A 14,151-nucleotide genomic window follows, 5' to 3' on the forward strand; every position below is an offset into this window, starting at 1 on the left:
AAGCTAAGTAGGGACAGCTCTGGCTAGTTCTTGGATGGGAGACCACCGAGGACAGATAGAGTTTATCTCTTCCCTTGTAAACCCAGGAGGTTTCCAAAAACTTGGCAGCAAGCTGATAGCCCTTTCCGTCACTTTGTGCACGAGAATTAGCAGGTGTATGTCTTCCCATTCCTATCAGCAAATTTGGCATGCTCCGTGGAAGGTGGCGGTGGAAAGGCTCCTATCAGCCGAAAACAGGCCAAGACTGTGTTTTGAACTTCCCCCTGATGCTGATGACAACTTGGGCTGTGATAAACTCTCTGGGGATATAAAGCCAAGGGATAGAGAGAGAGAGCTCTTCTTGGTACTCCTGCAATACACAATGATTGGGGTCCTCCTCGCCGCTCTTACATTGGCCTCTGCGGGTACGGTTCCAACACATGTCAGGGTTTATACCAGGAAACTTGGCGAAATGTGGCCATTTCCTTTGGCACATTTGGTGCTGCTTTGTTAGTGCAGTGCCTTTTTTTTTGTTAGGGAAAAAAAACTGTTATTTTCAGCCGCAGAAGACCCCAGAGATCTGGGGTGGAGGGTGGGGAGACCCAAGCTGGAGTGAAGAGCCAGTCGGTATAACCAATATTTGCAACAACATATAAATGCCTTGGACTGGAAGGCCTAGGTGCAAATAAATAAAAAATCCAGCCGTAGTTGCCTAGTTCTCTCAGGTTACCCCAGTGACTCATAAAATCTGTCTCGTGCCTCTTGCAGCTTCGGGCTGTGGGGTCCCCGCTTTCCAGCCCAACCTGTCCAGAGTCGTGGGAGGAGAAGCTGTCAGACCCAACAGCTGGCCCTGGCAGGTAAGTAACCTTCTCTCAATCCTAGCAAGAGGGTCAACTCCTTTTTTTTTCTTGAAAGCAGACTGAGTTTTCACATGTCCAGTACAGAGTTTGCTGGCAGGGGCCCATGGGAATTGTAGTCCATGAACATCTGGAGGACCACAGGTTGACTACCTCTGTGGGTAAGAGAGTCAAAGTAGGAATGGGGGGACCCGCGTTCAACCCCTCACTCTGCTAGGGAAGCTTGCCGGGCAATTTTGAGCCAGTCCCTCTTTCATTGCACCTACATTGCAGGGTTGTTGTTGCGAGGATACAAGGGAGAAGCAAAGAATGTCCCAGCCCACTGCAGCTTCCCATTAGAGAGGAAAGAATGGTTGAAATAGTCAAATCAGTTATCTATACTCACTATTCAGGGCTGACCCTATGACTTTTCTCATTTCCAGGCCTCCCTCCAGTACACCTCCAGTGGCAACTGGCATCACACATGTGGGGGGACCCTCATAGCTACCAACTGGGTCATGACGGCAGCTCACTGCATCAGGTACGTCAGTTTGGGGGTTCTTCAAGTCTGCACCAGATCCGGAATGCAATCTTGAAACTTGGGGAAAGTGTGAAAATTCCAAATGTGGTTGAGTCTGATTTACTTTGCCTTCCCCACATACCACTTCAGTAGTATCCAAGCAAAGAATGCTGGGTGAGAGAGACGGAATTCTGGGATGCAACACACTTGTTCTTTCTTTCTTTCTTTCTTTCTTTCTTTCTTTCTTTCTTTCTTTCTTTCTTTCTTTCTTTCTTTCTTTCTTTCTTTCTTTCTTTCTTTCTTTCTTTCTTTCTTTCTTCCTTTCTTTCTTTCTTTCTTCCTTCCTTCCTTCCTTCGTAAAATGAGGACCACTTTTATTAATGGGACTTGGCATAGAATCTAACTATGAATGAAAGATGTACATCCCTTTCCGGATTTTCCTAATTTTTGCACACGTTCCGGGTATTTTTGCCTTTCGGAAAGATCCACTAGGGAAACAGGCTGAATTTCCTCTCTAATATGTCTCCATACCGTCAATTCCTTTTCCTTGCTTCCGTCTTCACACGGTGCTTAAGCCACGGCACGTTTCCTTGTGAAAATCCACTCCTGACTTCTGGAGGATGAGATGCGGGACTGTAGAAGCGATGAGATGATGCTGTAAGGTTCCCAGATCCAGCATGGGAAAGGCCTGGAGGTCTGGTGATGGTGCATGGCGGCCGCCTACCCAGGAGTGTTGTGAGGCCACTGAGGAGTCCCCCTCCCAAAGCTGCCATTGCCTCCTGGGGAGCTGATCTAGGCCAGGGGTAGTCAACCTGTGATCTTCCAGATGTTCATGGACTACAATTCCCATGAGCCCCTGCCAGCATTTGCTGGCAGGGGCTCATGGGAATTGTAGTCCATGAACATCTGGAGGACCACAGGTTGACTACCCCTGTTCTAGGCAACTTCAGGCTGTCAAAACAAAGGCATCCTTGTGTTCTCAAACTGTAAGGCAGAACGGTCAAACGCAACCAGCAGATCAGTTATGTCAGGCTCACCTGTCATGTTCCGAGGTGACAAGAAGGCCAAGCCAGCGTGAAACTCTGAGGAAGGGAGCTAGCTAGCTTGAATCCGACTTGCTGAAGTCAACAGCAGCAGGGGACCCGGCAGAAAGCTGTTTGGGGTTGATTGCTCCAGGCATCTGAATTGAGATGCTCGAGGAAGACCTGACAGATCCCTGCCTGTTTTCCCTTCCTTTTCTTTCCTCAGCTCCTCCCGGACCTACCGTGTGCAGCTCGGGAAGTACGACCTGACCGCCAGCGAGAAAGGATCGCTCACGGTCTCTCCGAAAAAGATCGTGGTGCACCCCAAATGGGACTCAAGCAAGGTTTCCAGCGGGTAAATGGACAGCTTTCCTTGAAATGGAGGATTCCGAAATAAGATTGCCAGTTCCCTCCCTTTAAACCCCGAGTTGGTGGCCAAACGTCCAAGGAGGGGGTCAATAAGGAAACTGCACAAGAGAAAAGTTCATTTCTCCTTCCCCAGCATCATGTTATCCGTCCGTATCAGGGCCCCACCTCAGTGGATGTGTTTTAAATCTATGCTAATCAGGGGGATTTGATTGTGAACGGTCCAGCACATAAAACATGAACCTGGCTTATGCTGAGTTAGGCTCTTGGGCCATCAGGTTCGGTATTGTCAACTTGGACCACCAGCAGCATTCTGGGGTTGCAGGTGAAGGTCTTTCACATCACCTGCTACCTGGCTTTTAGCTGGAAGTGCTGGATCTCCCGTGTGCCACACAGATGCTTTACCACTGAGCCACTGTCCCAACAGAATGGGCGGTTTGACTGTGTGTTCATTTCCATGCACCTCTGCCACAGTCAGGATGCATCTGCCCTGTTGTTCTCTCTTGCCCCAGAGGGACAGACCAGAACCAATGGGATGAAATAAATTCAAAAGAAATTCCGTCTCAACATCCGGAAGGAGTCAGAGCAGTTCCTCAGTGGAACAGGCTTCCTCGGGAGGTGGTGGGTTCTCCATCTTTGGAGATTTTTAAACAGAGGCTGGATAGCCATCTGCCAGAGAGGCTGATTCTGTGAAGGCTTAAAGGGGTGGCAGGTGACAGTGGATGAGTGATAGGGTTGTGAGTGTCCTGAAGAGTGCAGGGGGTTGGACTAGATGACCCATGAGGCCCCTTCCAACTCTATGATTCTGTCTCTGATGCAACATCTGGAAAACTAGAGGAAGGGGTTGAAACCCAACAGATGGCAATGCTAGAGACACACATAGAACAAGGTGTTGAAAAGACAACCCAAGCCCCCCTAGAAAGTCCAAATTAGGACAGTGTCTGAAAAGGAGGCTCGTAAACACTGTATCTTGGGGCGTATGTCATACTCTGTCTTTCTCCTCTCCCTACGGGAACTAGGAACGACATCGCACTGATCAAACTTTCCGAGCACGTCGCCCTGAGTGACAAAATCCAGCCGGCGTGCCTGCCCCCTGCTAACAACATCTTACCTGGGAACACAGCTTGTTACGTCACTGGCTGGGGAAGGCTGCAAAGTAAGGATATATCCTTGTGCGTGTGTGTGTGTGTTTTCTTGCCCTTCTTCATTATGAATTTCATTGGCTTCCTGTCTCCTTGCGGTGCTTTCCTTTGCCTTATGGTAAATACATCACTCAGTACGAGTGACAGATTGGAAGGCAGCTGTCAATCAGGAAATCTAGCAGAGAGCTTTTATATTCTGGCTCTTGGTATCTCCTCTTCCTCTTCCTGGTAGCCTTTGAGGCATCTTGGAATTTGGTTTGTGTCCCAGGCTACCGAATCAAGCCTCATCCATATATTACATAGTCCTTGGATCCTCTCTGCCAGCACCCCCATCCCCTCTACCAGATGTTTTATGGGACTTCCATGCTGGGAGCTAAATCCCCACTGGGCCAGGGGCTGATTTGGATCAGGACCACCGTGCCCAGTGAGGTCTTTCCCTTGTGTGGTTTCTCCTGCCTGAAACGGTCACCCACAGAACTGCTCTTTCCCCTGGTGGCAAAATTTGTGGAAACCCCTCCGTCTTGCATGAGCGGTCCTAAATTCTCTTGGGTTTGGACTCTTCACAGCCAATGGTGCTTCCCCAAAAGTCCTCCAGCAAGGCCGCCTGCTTGTGGTGAACCACGCAACCTGCTCCCAGTCCAGTTGGTGGGGCAGCACAGTAAAAACCAGCATGGTCTGTGCGGGCGGGGATGGCGTCATCTCTAGCTGCAATGTGAGTATATCCTGTGGTTTTGGAAGGAAGGAAGTCCCCTGAACCTTCGGGGAGGGCGGTATATAAATAAATAAATAAATAAATAAATAAATAAATAAATAAATAAATAAATAAATAAATAAATCTGCAACTGAGAAGTCCATGTTTATCATCAGGGCTCAAGCGTGCAAAGGGACCGGTTTGCACCAGGTGATTTTTTAGCTGCCACATCCCTGTCAGAATTCTACAGATGCCCACGGGCTCAGGAAGGTTGGGTACCCCTGATGCAGAGCAGGGGTATTCAACCTGTGGTCCTCCGGATGTCCATGGACTACAATTCCCATGAGCCCCTGCCAGCAGGGTTGCCTCAGCCAATGCAATGTGGCTTGCAGAGCCGTTCCGCTGCTCAGACATGCCGCCCAGAAGCTGCATTCAGTCATGTTTGATTCTCCACCTCTCCAAATGCAACCAGCTAGTCACAGTCCTGATACTACTGTTCTCACAGAGCAGGCCTGTCAGAGCTCTCTCGGCCCCACCTCCCTCACAGGGTGTCTGTTATGGGGAGAGGAAGGGGAGGCGATCGTAGTCCGCTCTGAGACTCCTTCCGGTAGTGAAAAGTGGGGTATAAAAACCAGCTCTTCTTCTTTGCAGGGCGACTCTGGCGGTCCGCTGAACTGTAAATCCGGCAGCAAGTGGGAGGTGCACGGGGTGGTCAGTTTCGGCTCTTCGCTGGGATGCAACTACTACCGCAAGCCTTCCGTTTTCACCCGAGTCTCTGCTTTCAACGCCTGGATCGCTGAGGTCAGCTCTTGCAAAGGGTCAAAGGGGGGGGGGTAGTGATTGCTTGCTAGTGCAAATCGGCACAATATTAAGATTGTGCATGACTGAGGCAGGGAGAACTCCCTTCCTACTAGAGCCGAACGACAGTCCCTACGGCTGGGTCAAGCTGCTTCCCATCAGCCTGTTGTGGCTCTGGGAAGATATCCAGAAAAGCAGGGATCCACAACATGGTGCCCATGGGCTAGGGATGCTAATCCCCAGGGGGAACCTGGAGATCCCCTGGAATTATAGCTTATCTCCAGGTTAAAGGGTATAATGGAACACAATGCTCTGGAGCCGACCCTCCCAAGCAGCTATTTTCTCCAGGGGGACCGATCTCTTTAGTCTGGCATCCCTAGAATAATGCCATAGAGTTCACCCGCCATAGTAGCTATTGTCTCCAGGAGGACTGGAATAAATGTTTTAAATAAACCAAAAAAAATATATATAAAACATAGTTTGAGTCCAGTAGCACCTTTAAGGCCAATCAAGTTTAATTCTGGGTAAAATCATGTATGCTTCTTCAGATATCTGAAGGAGATATCTGGCATGCATATGAAAGCTTATATCCAGAATTAAACTTTGGTTGGTCTTAACGGTGCCACTGGACTAAAACTTTGTTCTGTTGCTTCAGACCAACCCCGGTACTAACCTGAAAAAAATAAATAAGGAATCTATGTAGATGAGACATCCATTGTAATACCAAGAGATCTCCATCTCCCAGCTGGGGGGATGATGTGAGCCACATTGGGGCCCCGTTAGGAGAAAAGCAGGGTTTACAAGAAAGAATGATGCCTCACTTTTTCCTTTCTCTCTTTTAAATGGTCTACAGGTGATGCAAAAGTATTAACCTACAGAGCTCTACGCAACAAACAAAAAAAGAAAAGCTATTCCGGAAAGGTCTATGGCCATTTGCAAATGAACCTATGAAGACATTCAATAAAGTAGCCAGCCCTCTGCAGTCTGCAGTCTTTTCTCTGTAACGCCTTTGTTTTACTCACTCTTTCTTTTTCTGCTTTCTAAAAGCGGTTGAGCAGCAGGCAATGTGGGAAAAATTCGGCTGTGATTCCAACAAGGAACTACGAAATTCCAGGGAGGCATTTTATTACGTTTCCCCCAAAATTCATAGGTTGATGATCAACTGGAGTGCTTTGGTAGCAGGAGATCTATTTATTTATTTGTCACTTACCGTCAGTCTCCCTCCCAGGGAATCAAAGCGGATTGCACAGAATGAGTCTGGTCTACAAGAAAGGAAACAGCCCATTGACACTGCCTCATCTGCATTGTTTGCTCCTACAGAAGCAAATTTTAAAAATATGGTGGGGAGGTTGCAGGGAAAGAAGGATACTTTAGCACCTCCAATCCCCAAAATGCATTACTATTTATTTTTTAAAGTGACAATGACATTATTAACATGAGAACTGCTAGTGATATGTGCTACTCAGTCACAACTGACTTATGGTGACCCCAAGGATTTTTCTGGGCAAGGTCTATTCTGATCTCTCTCTCTCTCTCTCTCTCTCTCTCTCTCTCTCTCTCTCTCTCTCTCTCTCTCTCCATCCATCCATCTACTGTGCTCAGTATTAAATTTTACACTCTCCTTCCCTCCCTCCTTGAGAAGAACTATAAAACACATACAGTCCCCGGGTACAATGTGTAAATTTTAATTAAAAAGTAGGATTGCATATAAATACAGAAGATTTAATACAAGAGGTGATGTGCAGAGTGTGTATTCCCACAGCAAAATGCCTGCTTTTTGAAACCAGGAGTCTGTCAGCATACAGAGTCTGTTACACTGGGTCATGGCTTTCCTGTAGCAGACAGGGGGACAGTAATCTGAATAGCGGCAAGGGAAGGTCACTGCTGAGAAGTCTTCTGCAGCAACCTGAGGTTCAATTTCTGAGGTCCGAGATGGCGGAGAAGGGAGCCATGAGAAATAATCTAAGTTAAAGCTAGTTGCAGAGTTCAGGTCTGAAAGTCCAGTGCTCAGAAAGACAGGAAAGTTGGGACCAAAACAACAAAGAGGGCACAGAACATTCCCTCAAGGAGAAATCAAGGACAAAGCAGGGATGCGTGTTCCAAACTAATCCAGCACTGCAAGGAAAAGAGGAGTCTTTTCACATTCACGAGTCTCCTCCCCAAAGGGTAAAGTGAGAAGGCAAATCCATCTTTTCTGCCTGAGGCGCATCTTTCTAAGGGTCTCGTTTGGGATGCCTGCTCCACCCGGGCAGAGCCTCTTGGGTTGAGATGTCATCTGGCCAAGAAGAAAAACTTCTTGCGGAGGAAGTTGAAACTGCCAGGCATTTGCTTGTACGTCCCTTTTGCAGAAACAGCATTCCCCACCTGGGAGAAGAGAAAAGAGAAGAACAGCTGGTTTTCGTACCCTGCTTTTCACAACCCAAAGGAGTCTCCAAGCAGCTTATAATCACCTTCCCTTCTTCTCCCCACAATAGACACTCTATGAAGTCGGTGGGGGTGAGAGAGCTCTGAGAGAGCTGAGACTGGCCCAAGGTCACCCAGCTGGCTGCATGTGGGACAGCGCAGAATTAAACCCGATTAGAGGCCGCCACTCTTAACCATGACACCAAGCTCTTAAGAGAGACCTTGCCATGCCATGCACCCCTGCTGTTGTTTCCTAGACAAAAAAAAGCCATCTCCTGGACATTAACTGTGCTACTGCATGAGTTCCTGCTCTGGCTTCCTTTCCATCCAGAGGTATGCTGAGAACAGAGACTCATGCAGAGACACAACATATGAGAAGCCTTAGAATAGGCTATTCTTAATCTTCTGCAGTCTCAAACAGATTTTTGGCATTTTTGATACAATGGTAAAGAAAACAGACTTCCTGTCCCCAACTGACCCTGGGCAAAATCCTTAAGCTCTTGGACAAAGGGGTGAAAATCAAGGCAGCATAGCCAAAGGGACAGCATGTGTATGTGCATGGGTGCGCATGCATGCTGGATTTACCCTCAGTAGCATGTTGAGCAGATCTTCAGAATGCGCATACTGATCAAGGATCTGGTCCAGGGTTTCCACATACCATGATCCGCTACGTTTATCCCTCCAGGACACAAAACCTTAGAAAAGGAATTGAGAAAAGCCATATAAGAAATCAGCCTTCTCACTCTGATGGACATTAATCCCACCCGAAGGCGGGACACCCACAAAATGGGGTGTAGAATCCAGGTTCCTGCAAAGCTCGACTTTTCATTATAAGATACCAAGTTCCTAGTCCTCAACATATGTTCGGAAGAACTGGAGAAAGCACATTCCCAACATCTCCTACCGAAGATCCTTTGACTGGAGATGATGAGGACTGAACTTGTGTCTGCGTGAAGCCAAGCTGTGCCTTACACGCCTGGGGCTCACCTGGAAAAGTTGAATAGGATACTAATATGTCACTGGGGGTGGGCAAACTGACAACAGCATCTGGCTGATCCGTGTCTCCGGCAGGTAACCGGAAAGGGGTTGCATCAGAATCTAGAGTGCTTCTGTGTCGTTGATCCATGGAGGGCTCAGAATCCACCTCAAACCCTCGGTCCTTTTTATCTAGAAAGGCAAACACAAGCACTGTGAAAATGAGTAGGTGGGCCACAAAGAAGAACTCTTTGGGGTTTTTTTTCCAGTCCCGCCTTTCTCCTCAATGGGGACCCGAAAGGGGCTTACGATTTTCTCCTCTCCTTAGTTTCATCCTCACAACAGCCCTGTGAGTGAGGCCAGGCTGTGCAAGCTTCCCAAGCAGAGCAGGGATTCGAACCCAGCTCATATAGATCCTAGCCTGACACCCTAATCGCTATGCCGCCCTGGTAGAGAACAATGAAACAGAGCTGGGGCATTTGTCCATTTGGACGTTCACCTCCTCCGCAAGCCTGAATAAAGAAGAGTTTGGGCTTCCCTCTCAGCTGTGGACAGTAAGACCCATTGAAGTAGCTGACGATGGTTTCCACTGAGATGGCCATTCCGTCTGTGCCGAAGATCCCGCCGGGAAACTGATTGTGCCTGGCCTGTGAGAAAGGAAACAACCGGACCAGTGTCCCTGGGGTGCTGCAAAGGACAAGAGCCCATACCATCCCCACCCTAAGAGCATGGAGATTTAGCAAACAGCAATTGCTCAGGATGCCTGGCTCAAACGTCGGCCTGGACCAGATCCAAGGCCTTCTCAATCCTGACCTACCTGACAGCCATGAGAAAGGATTACCACCACGCAGCAGTCAAGAGATCCATGGTCCCGCCTCACCAGACTCTGCAACTCCCTGGTGATTTCCTACAGACATTTGTGTAGGAGGGGTGGGGGGGGGGAAAACGCTCGGATTAAAAAAATTTGCACGGACACACGCTTCGTTCCTTCCCCTGTACAAGACCGGAGACTAGTGATGCATTCCTGGAAGGCAGAGCTGAGCTGATGGGAATTGACGCCTTCTGAGGATTTGAATGAAAGAAGGCCCGGGGATTTGGCTGCAAGGAGGGAGGGGGAGGAGGAGGAAACCGATCCTCCTTTATTTGGGAAGGAGTGCCATACACAAGGCGGCGTTCTCTGGGGGGCTTCCCGATCGCAGGAGTTCTTTTCTTCTATGTATTAAACATGAGCTGAGAGTCATTCTCAGACCACTGACTAAGGGAAGAGGAAAAAAATTACAACACACCTGAACCGAAGCTTGTGCAGCGTTCCAGAGGGGAGTAGCTGTGATTTCTAGCATATTTCACCCACAAAGGAAGAACAAGCACCAAGCCTCTGTTGGAATTCTATTCACCTGACTGCTTAACACAGTTTAGGGCAGCCTTGCTCAACTTTTTTACTATCGGGAAATCCCTGAAACATTCTTCAGGCTCCGAGAAACCTCGGAAGGGCATGGACACGGCCATCTGGAGCCCCTCCCCTTCCCACCCCCTCCAGGCCCATCACTGGCCATTTAGGGGGTGTCTCTGTGTGTGACATGACCATACATGGTCATATCACCTAAAACATATTTAATACATTAAAAATATATATTAAAAATTAATTAACTCCCACTGATTTGGGAACCCCTTCCAGGGCCATCAAGAAAACCCAGGGTTTCTCGAACCCCTGGTCCTAAGGACCGAGCAGACTCCAAGAGACAGTGTTGACTGGAGTTTAGAACTGGTTAAAGGGAAAAACAGGCCAGGAATTGAAGAAATGGAGCTGCTCGGACGACCCTTTGTGGTCATCTACTGGAAACCGTCACCGCAAAGATGCTGTTTGCAGCTGTCCCCCCTTCGTTCTCCACCTGAGCGGTCAGATCTCGCCGAGTCACGACTTCGAAACGGAGCGATCTGAAGCGTCTTTCGAGTCTCTCGCAGTCCGTGTCAGAGCCAACGCGGGCGCCGAGGCCAGACTCTTTGGAGAAGTTAACGTTGTTGATAATGAGGCAATAACCGCAGGGGTCAGAATTCAAGGTGTAAACCTGGGAGTCAAGACAAGGATTCACTGATTTTTCCCCCCTGTGGAGAACCTCTGGGTTAAAAGCACACACACATGTTGTGCTATGCGAGATGTCGTAGTCCCGCCGTACACCACTTTGGTCTGGCCATGCACTCTTGTGCACAGTTCTGGAGGCCTCACTTCACAAAGGATGGGGAGAAAATGGAGAGGGGGCAAGAGAAGAGTGACGAGGAGGACCCGGGGCCTGGGGACCAAGCCCTGGGAGGAAAGGCTGAGGGACTTGGGAATGTTCAGCCTGGAGGAGAGGAGGTGGAGACGGAACAAGGAGGGCAAACTCCGGAAAGAAAACCGTAAAAGATACGTATTTCATAATACTAACCATTTCAGGACTCCTTGCGGCTCTCTTTTCTTCAGAACCTAAAAAGCAGGGAGCAAAATGACATGCCGATCCATCGCCCGATTCATTCAAGCCCAAGGCTCAGCCCCCAGCATGCAATATCTAGGATTTCTAATGTGTATCCCCCACAAAGGAAGGACAAGCATCAAGCCTCTGTTAGGATCTTGTTCACGTGAGTGCCCAGATCAGGCTGAGGACCAAGCAGGCTCCAAGAGACAGTGTGGACTGCAGCTTAGGGTCGGTTAAAGGGAAAAACAGCAAAGGCATTGCTGCTTAAGTCCTTGAGCATTTGAAAGAATATTGGAGATGCTAGTGAGGTTATATAACCTTTCTCAATGCTCTTTCCCTGTGCATTTCTTAAATTACTCCTCTTGTACCCTGCTCTTGGATTTCCTTTGCATTTGGCTCTGCCTTTCATGCCAGACATTTGGAGACAGTCTCCACCTCCCAGGGACAGCCATGTTGCAGTTGTACCCATTATCTTGCCTCTCAATTCCAAATGCACCCACAGGCTCAAGAAGGTTGGGGACCCCCACCCTGGGTGCACCAAACAATGTGACTTTAGATATTTTCCATCCTAACATGGATGGCTCAGGCTAGCTCGATCTCATGTGACTGTATAATTCTATATTCTAGTACTTTGGAGGAGAACTCATCTGCCCAGGTTCTATCAGCAAGCCAATGGAGAAAGAGAGAGAAAGCAGAATTGAAGGAGGGGTTCTGGAAACCATTTTCTCCTTACCCTGAGCGGCTGCAATTTCACGAACTGGTTCTCGGAATCTCTCCTGGACTGGCGTAGGTAAATGTTCTCTTGTCTGAATACCTGCAATATCGGACAATTGGACTTCCTAAGCCGCCTTCTGTATGGAAGCCAAGATTTTTTCTCAATCACATGTGCTCAAACACATGCAAGCAAAGAAACCCAGGAGCCTTGTCATCATGCATGAGGTGCTTTAGGATGCACCAGCCATCCTGAGCCTGGAACTCCCTAATAGAACTGAATTGACATCAGCCCACCTTGGACATACCTGGGTCAACTTGCCCAGTGTGAGAGTGGACCACAATAGGCTCTACGTGGGCCGGGGGCCATGGTGGATGGCTGTAGCCCTCGCTCAGCAGAACCGCTAGGTCTTTCTGTCCAGTTTCACGGAGGCACCAGATGAAGGCAGGGAGGGCTCCTCTTCCTCGCGTCTGCAGGTCAGTAATCAGCTGCCTGGCCTGATCCCTTCGAGTACCTGCTTTCTGGAGACAAGTTATTCCTTCTGGGAATCCCAGCACATGCAGACCAGAGATTCTGTGCCATTGCATTTGAAAACCGAGGGAAAATAAAGAGGCCTAAATAGTGTGTGTGTGGGGGGGGGGGGGATCTGCTATGGTGCAGCCAGCAACGGATCCTAGATTAGGAGCTAGTTCAGTTCTACCTGAAACAAATTGATTTTTTAATGATTTATTCATAGATTTATTCCCCACCTTGCCTCACAGCTACAAGCGGTATACAAATCCTAATTTAAAGCATCACAACTGAAAACCAGCCAAATAACGCCCCCTGCAACAATTCCTCCCAAAATATACCTAATTGTTATTAAAAAGCTAATAAAACCATCTTGATGTGCTTTCTAAAATTATGTTTGTGAATGTGCACCTGCATTGGAGGAGTCCAACCGCTATGCTCCTGCATGAGTCGCTGTTCTGGGAATCCCTTCTTTGTGGGCTGCTTTGGGAACAAATGATCCCCAGTGCCAAAATTATCAGCAGAGGGTGATTTAAATGTGAGGCTGGGAAAGAGGAAGCACTTTCTTGAGGGATTTTACCCCCACGCTATAAGATTGGCAAAGATAGTTTGCCCTTTGCCATTCCACAAGAGGTTGGGGGGCAGAGGAAATTAGACAAAATTGCTCTGGGCTAGACATTACTAGGAAGACCCCCGTTTCTGTTTCTGTCCCTAGTCTGAGATCACATTTGCACATGTGCAGCTGAAAGGCACATTTTGGGGCAGCACCGACCCCTGGTTGGATCCTGGGCTGCAGCAGCCATGGGTGGCAGGCTACCCTTCAGGATCTCCATGCGCCTTTGGAAAGAGACGCTTTGAGGGTTGAGAAGCCCAATATTCTCCACTTTCCTAGATTCGGAGCCGAGGTGAGAAATCCCAGACTTCCTGGCATTGCCCCTCTCTCAACCCTTCCCGGGTCTTTCAGGCAGACACGGAAGGAGGTGCCGCCGAGGTACCTGGATCTCCTCGATCATGTCCTGCGTGAAGATCCCTTTGTGCACCAGCAGGTCCCAGAGCGGATCCACCTGCAGCTCCATCACCAGGCGCACCCGGAAGCGCTGCAGCAGTTGCCGCTGAGCCTCGTCCATGGCAGCACGCAGAGACACACCCTCCCTTCCCAAGCGCAGCGCTCCTTCCGCCTAGGGAGACCCGCCCGGGAAACCCCGCCCACCGGCCCCGCCTCCTCTAGCGTCATCGCGGTCCATATAAGGACAGGCGGGGGAGGGAGTTAGGGTGATTTCTCTGAGTTAAATAAGCAGGAAGTTAAGAAAGCCGCATTATCAGCGTCACGGAGGTGTCCAATAAATATGCAGCATAATGAAGAACAAACAACGCCTTGCTAAAATAAGCACGTCTGAATAGAGCCACAGGAGATAGATAACAAAAATGCAAATAGCACAGCAGGATATTATGTTATTGTGACTGTTATATGCTTATATGTATTACCCCTGCAATGTTTTGTGTGAACCGCCCTGAGCCCTATGGGAGGGCGGTATAGAAATTAAATAAATAAAAATAAAATAAATGAATAAATATGCAGAGAAGCAATGGGCAAGCGGGCTTACCATTATTTCGTATGAGCAAACGTGGTTTGCCTTATTTCCTATGAACAAACGTGCTTTCCATTATTTCCTATGGACAAACATGCTTTCCATTATTTCCTATGGGCAATCGCTGTCCCTAGTTCTAGTATGTCCCCAAAATCTAG

The 14,151-nt window shown here is 48.6% G+C and overlaps 2 protein-coding genes across 2 annotated transcripts; one reads left to right on the forward strand and one right to left on the reverse strand.

Annotated features, from left to right (window-relative positions):
• Positions 1-347: 347 nt before the first annotated feature.
• Positions 348-6,358, forward strand: LOC143824628 (chymotrypsin-like elastase family member 2A). Its single transcript, XM_077312063.1, has 8 exons — positions 348-404; positions 748-836; positions 1,259-1,356; positions 2,584-2,712; positions 3,743-3,879; positions 4,432-4,577; positions 5,208-5,357; positions 6,208-6,358. Exons 1-8 carry the CDS (start codon positions 362-364, stop codon positions 6,223-6,225), a joined length of 810 nt encoding a protein of 269 aa, XP_077168178.1. The 5' UTR covers positions 348-361; the 3' UTR covers positions 6,226-6,358.
• Positions 6,359-7,012: 654 nt separating this feature from the next.
• CASP9 (caspase 9) lies at positions 7,013-13,604 on the reverse strand. Its single transcript, XM_077312059.1, has 10 exons — positions 13,400-13,604; positions 12,202-12,415; positions 11,916-11,996; positions 11,156-11,193; positions 10,622-10,798; positions 9,550-9,639; positions 9,232-9,379; positions 8,745-8,924; positions 8,343-8,452; positions 7,013-7,718 (listed from the first exon to the last, which is right to left on the reverse strand). The coding sequence occupies exons 1-10, from the start codon at positions 13,529-13,531 to the stop codon at positions 7,626-7,628; spliced, it is 1,263 nt and encodes a 420-aa protein (XP_077168174.1). The 5' UTR covers positions 13,532-13,604; the 3' UTR covers positions 7,013-7,625.
• Between the last annotated feature and the right edge of the window lie 547 nt (positions 13,605-14,151).

Source organism: Paroedura picta, chromosome 15 (genome assembly GCF_049243985.1).
Source record: "Paroedura picta isolate Pp20150507F chromosome 15, Ppicta_v3.0, whole genome shotgun sequence".
NCBI classification, from domain to species: domain Eukaryota; kingdom Metazoa; phylum Chordata; class Lepidosauria; order Squamata; family Gekkonidae; genus Paroedura; species Paroedura picta.

Excerpts from the sequence above, each read along its gene's own strand:
- LOC143824628 (XM_077312063.1), top strand. The coding sequence starts at position 362 with ATGATTGGGGTCCTCCTCGCCGCTCTTACATTGGCCTCTGCGG. Across the intron at positions 837-1,258 it reads CCAACAGCTGGCCCTGGCAG|GCCTCCCTCCAGTACACCTC; the intron begins GTAAGTAACCTT and ends TCTCATTTCCAG. Across the intron at positions 1,357-2,583 it reads ACGGCAGCTCACTGCATCAG|CTCCTCCCGGACCTACCGTG; the intron begins GTACGTCAGTTT and ends TTCTTTCCTCAG.
- CASP9 (XM_077312059.1), bottom strand. The coding sequence starts at position 13,531 with ATGGACGAGGCTCAGCGGCAACTGCTGCAGCGCTTCCGGGTGCGCCTG. Across the intron at positions 11,997-12,201 it reads CACTGGGCAAGTTGACCCAG|GTATTCAGACAAGAGAACAT; the intron begins GTATGTCCAAGG and ends CCGATATTGCAG. Across the intron at positions 11,194-11,915 it reads TGAAATTGCAGCCGCTCAGG|GTTCTGAAGAAAAGAGAGCC; the intron begins GTAAGGAGAAAA and ends CCTGCTTTTTAG.